The following is a 5247-nucleotide window of genomic DNA, read 5'->3' as shown; positions in this document are numbered from 1 at the left end:
GGGTCTCACGAGTGCAGAGCAGAGGGGCAGAATCACCTCCTGAGACCTGCTGGCCACACTTCTCCTGATGAAGCCCAGGACACGGTTGGCTCTCTGGGCTGCCAGCGCTCACTGCCAGCTCATGTTGAGCTTCTCGTCCAGAAGCACCCCCAAGTCCTTCTCCTCAGGGCTGCTCTCTCCAGCCAATCTCCACCCAACCTGGATTTGTGCCTGGGGTTGCCACGTCCCAGGTGCAGGACCCTGCACTTGGCTTGGTTGAACCTCATGCAATTTGCACGAGCCCACCTCTCCAGCCTGTCCAGGTCCCTCTGGATGGCATCCCTTCCCTCCAGCGTGTCAACTGCGCCACCGAGCTTGGTGTCATCAGCAAACTTGCTGAGGGTGCACTCTATCCCACTGTCCATGTCTCCAACAAAGATGTTAAATAGATCAGAGCTGCCAGGTGATGCGGGGTGACAGGGACCCTCTGCCATGGCCTGAGGACAGGGGGAATTATATTAGGTATAGACAAACGTGGCTGCATCAGAGCAAGGCACCAGTGCCAGGCAGGCTCTGGGGACACTGGGTGCCACAAAACAGCCTGGCATCCTGCAGGGGGGCAGCTGGACCAGCAGAGAAGACTGTTGGTCCGGCCACCGAGTGTGGGGGCTTCCCTGTGCCGAGTATGGCCATCACATGGAGGCCAAGCAAAACTATGGGACGTTGAGCACCACTGTGTTCATTTAATGCAAGAAAAACTGTTCAAAGGGAGTTTGGGCAGAGCTGTCCCCTCCCGCGGGGCAGGGGAGACCCAGAGGACACGTTCAGATCCTGCGCCATCATTTCATCTTCTACCCTACAGCCACCAGAATCGGGACCAAGGGGAGGGATGGCACGTCCTGGCTTTTTAATTTGGAATGTTTCCATCCTCAGCACCAATTTTAACCCCTGTCCTCACCCAGCCTCAAATCTCCGTGCCCTGTGGTAACTGGGAGCTTTGATTTTTTTTAGCACTCGCTGTTTCTCTCTGTCCTTGCAGGGTTCCAGCCTTCTGCCACTTGTTTTGACTAAAACTACACCCCCCGCCCCGAGCTCAGTTCCAACCTCAAAGCACAGAAGCCAGAGGAAAACAAGGCCACGCTCTCCCCCCAGTGCCCCACCGGCGACTGGGAACCTCCTCCAGGGCAGATGGAGACAGGACTGACTTGATTTCCCCTGTTTTGGCCCCAGTTCAGCAGCACTTACTTAAGTACATGCTTTGCTTGGGTGGAAGAGCTGTGCTGAACCCGCCTAGGAGCCAGTGGCACCAGGCTGCAGGGAGCACAGCTGAGTTCTGGTCATTATTTCCAATTCTTTTTATCACATGGTTGTTTAGTTTAAAAAGGCAAATGTGGCACAAGGAGCAAGAACCAGGACTCGGGGCTTTTTCATAATAGGAAATACCCCCTGGAGGCAGCTCAATGCTTCAGCCTGCGACGGCTGAAGACATTTGTGAGAGGCATCTTCTCTGAGGTCCCATTCACGCTCCTCGTTCTCATCCCAATTCCCTTAATTTTATTTTCTTACTTGAACTCAGCTGCTCTCCTCCTTCCTTTCCAGGCAGTCTGCTTCACAAGACAATTGCTCACTGGTCTTAAGTGCTGGAAATGGGTTTTATAACAGGCTGAAGTTTCTCGAAGGGAAAAGAGCCTGTCGCGGCGAGCGTGCTAATGGAAAGGCAGGGTCCTTTGAGGACATCTTTGAAATGGCCACCGCGCTCCTAAATGCACTTCAGTCCCCACCCACGCAGGGAGCAGGGAACTCGTACCCTCAGCTCCTGCACGTTGCAGCTCCCCACGGAGGGAACATGGCGCCGCAGGATCCCTGACCTCATCGCGGAGGGTGAGGAGATCATGGACCACAGCTGGTAAGTCAGACCAGCCCCAACGGCAGTGAGGGGTCTGGAGAACAAGTCTTGTGAGGAGAGGCTGAGGGAGCTGGGGGTGTTCAGCCTGGAGAAAAGGAGGCTGAGGGGAGACCTTCTCGGTCTCTACAGCTCCCTGAAAGGAGGGTGTAGCCAGGGGGGGGTCGGTCTCTTCTCCCAAGGAACAGGCGATGGGACAAGAGGAAACGGCCTCAAGTTGCCCCAGGGGAGGTTCAGATTGGAGATTAGGAACAATTTTGACATGGAAAGGGTTATTAAGCCTTGGAATGGGCTGCCCAGGGAAAGGGTTGAGGCACCATCCCTGGAGGGATTTAAATAGTGCTTAGAGACATGGGTTAGTGATGGGTTTTATCAGAGTGAGGTTGATGGTTGGACGAGATGATCTTAAAGGTCCCTTCCAACCCGGACAATTCTATGATTCTATGACTCTCTCTCCCTTTTCCCACCCTTGCAGTTTTGTAAATTTATTGAGAGTCAAAGTACTTTTTAAGGCATTTTGGGCCCAGGTGTGCTTTCATCACTGGGGCAGCACTGCCTTTATTTTCTCTCAAGAAATTCAATTTAAGCCAACTAAAATAGCACAAGATCCAGCGCTCTGAGACGCAACGCTGGTAAAAAACTGGGCGACAGGCATCTCTGTAAGCAGCAGGAGCAGTTTTGGATGCTCTTGTCCTCCCTCCTGTCCCTTCACCCCTCTGGACAGATACAGAGGCAGCAGAAGGGACCGTGTGGTGCTCTGAGCACAGTTCCCAGGAGCACATGCCCTACTTGAAGCCAGCATCTCACTCCCTGGGCCACAAGCCCCCAGGCAACCACACAGCCAGGCTGCTCAGAGTGATGGGTGGGAACATGTGACGGCTCAACACCGTCACCTCTTTGTTCTACTTGTGAACAAATGGCTTCTGGGGACACTTCTAGAGAGCATTGAGGCTGATTTCTACTTCCTCACCCTCTGAATTATTACCATCACCTCTCTGCTCTATATTCAAGCTGGTTTAGGTTCCCTTTCCCACACCAGCACATCCCAGTTTCCGCTCCCAACACCAGCGGGCAGACAGCTTCTAAGCCAGCCTTGGAAATCAAACCCCAGCACCAAACACTTGCACGTGAGGCCACGTTAATTGGGCAGCAAGAGCTGGTGGTGGCAGCAGCAGGGACAGGCACGAGGGACTTGGGGACAGGGTGGGAGAGGCAGTACCGTGGGAATCCTGAGCGCACGTGAAGGCCATCCACGTTCTGGCTGACCAGGAATTTCAGGATGCCGACTCTCTGCAGCTCCAGCAGCGCCATGTGAGTCTTGGAGGGCCTGGCATTCTCAAAGGTAGTGTCGAATTTTGGGGAGAGCCCCTTCTCTTCCATAGTCCAGACGCCATTGGGCCCCCTGTGGCATTGGCGACAGAAAGAGCGAGAGTTGAGAGCTCAGGCTCTAAAAAGACAGTTGTAAACACATCACAAGCCCTGTCAATAGTGGGTGAAGGTCAGGGATCACTAAGGATTTTTGTCATTGATGCTTCTGTGGGTACAGCTTAACGTCAAACGAGTGTGCAGGAGGGAAAGGGTATTTTCAGCTGGAGCCAGGACCAGAGAGGAGGAGGGATGGAGTAGGTCTGGCTGGGGTAGCAGGAAGCACAATCCACAGCTTTATGAGATGTGAGATGGACTGGGAGGAGGTCCCAACCCCTTGCCCGTTGCCCACAGTCCTTACCTGAAGTCGGGAATCCCCGAGGAGGTGCTGATTCCAGCCCCCGTGTGAAACACCACGTTGGAGGAACTCCTGATCAAGTCCGCCAGCTCCCGCACCTTCCTCTCCACCTCCTCCGGCGGGTCAAAAATCTGAGCAAAAGAGACAAACCACCAGGGGAATGGAGAGATGCAGGGATGGATCCTACGCACCTCCCAGCACAAAGACCCAGTAAAACCACAAATCTTTCTTATCCACCAAAGAAAAGACGATTTGTCATTCCTTGATGACAAAAGCATTTAATCAGGGAGAAACAGCGTTACATAAACCATCTCCGGGCAGGGTAAGGGCTAAAAACACCGAACGCAGACGAGGGTATTTATTGCTCTTGCTGACAGGCAGCTGATACCCCAAGAAGTGGCTGGGCTCCAGGGCACCACTGGGCAGCAGCAGGACAGGAGCAAACCTGGTGCCACCCCACGTGTGCCCAACTCCAGCTGTCACCAGCACAGCCACCGGCTCCACGGACGGAACAGGGCCGAGGGACAGCGAGCTGCGCAGGACACCACGGAGGTGGGGGACACAGGGACACTGTGGCTGGATGGGACCATGTGTCCAGCTGGCTTTCTGGCAGGGGCACAGGGTTTCATTTCTGCAAGATGCTTCTCCAGCCTGGGCTCCTGAGGACAGGCCCCTGCATGTCCCTGTCCCCTCACCCCAAAACCTGTTTTAAGCTTCCTGAGTACTTCTGGGGGGCACCCCCCGGTGCCCAGGACAGGCCCCTCACACCCACTCCCTGAGGGTCCCTTCTGGGGATCTAAGGGTCCCAATATGCTGGGAACCCCCTGTAGCTGGGGGACAAAACAGGGAGATAGTGCTGGGCCAGGTCAACAACAAGGAGAGAGCCATGGGGTGGGCCTGGGGGGATAAGAAGGGAGCCATGGGGCAAGGGGGGACATGGAGGGAGCCATGGGGTTGTGGGGGAACAAGGAAAGAGGCATGGGGTGGGCCTGGGGGTGGTCATGGAGGGAGCCACGGGGTTGGGGGGAGACAAGGATGGAGCCATGGGGTGGGTTTGGAGGAGCTGTGCATCTGGGCTTGGGGGATGCAAGGAGGGAGCTATAGGGCAGGAAGGACAACGAAGCAGCTGTGGGTCTGGGCTGAGGGAACATTGAAAGAGCCACGGGGATGGATTGGGGAGGACAAGGAGGGAGCCATGGGGTGGGCCTGGAGGAACCATGGGGCAGGGCTGGGAGGGCCCTGGAGGAGCCATGGGGCAGGGCTGGGGGGACACAGAGGGAGCATTGGGGTTGGCCTGGAGGGAGCCATGGGGCTGGGCTGGGAGGTACACAGAGGGAGCCATGGGGTGGGTTTGGAGGAGCCGTGCATCTGGGCTTGGGGGAACAAGGAGGGAGCCATAGGGCAGGAGGAACAACGAAGCAGCTGTGGGTCTGGGCTGGGGGGCCATGGAAAGAGCCAAGGGGCTGGATTGGGGAGGACAAGGAGGGAGCCATGGTGCTGTGCTGGGGGACACAGAGAGCCGTGGGGCTGGGTTGGGGGGTGACAGGGAGGGAGCTATGGGGTGGGCCTGGAGAACCATGGTGCTGGGCAGGCCATGGAGGAGCCATGGGGCAGGGCTGGGGGGACACGGAGAAAGCCGTGG

The 5247-nt window shown here is 56.2% G+C and overlaps 1 protein-coding gene across 1 annotated transcript in view; it reads right to left on the bottom strand.

Moving 5' to 3' along the window:
• SIRT6 (sirtuin 6) overlaps nt 1-3916 on the bottom strand; it is an 8842-nt gene extending 4926 nt beyond the window's left edge. The window contains exons 1-3 of the mRNA XM_014949665.1: nt 3908-3916; nt 3609-3796; nt 3102-3284 (exon numbers count right to left, since the gene is read on the bottom strand). Coding sequence (XP_014805151.1) covers nt 3102-3284; nt 3609-3796; nt 3908-3916 — 380 coding nt within the window. The remainder of the gene's footprint in view (nt 1-3101; nt 3285-3608; nt 3797-3907) is intronic.
• Between the last annotated feature and the right edge of the window lie 1331 nt (nt 3917-5247).

Source organism: Calidris pugnax, unplaced genomic scaffold, assembly GCF_001431845.1.
Source record: "Calidris pugnax isolate Ruff unplaced genomic scaffold, ASM143184v1 scaffold173, whole genome shotgun sequence".
NCBI lineage: Eukaryota > Metazoa > Chordata > Aves > Charadriiformes > Scolopacidae > Calidris > Calidris pugnax.
The sequence above is the reverse complement of the archived record's forward strand: the minus strand, read 5'-3'. Positions and strand labels throughout refer to the sequence as shown.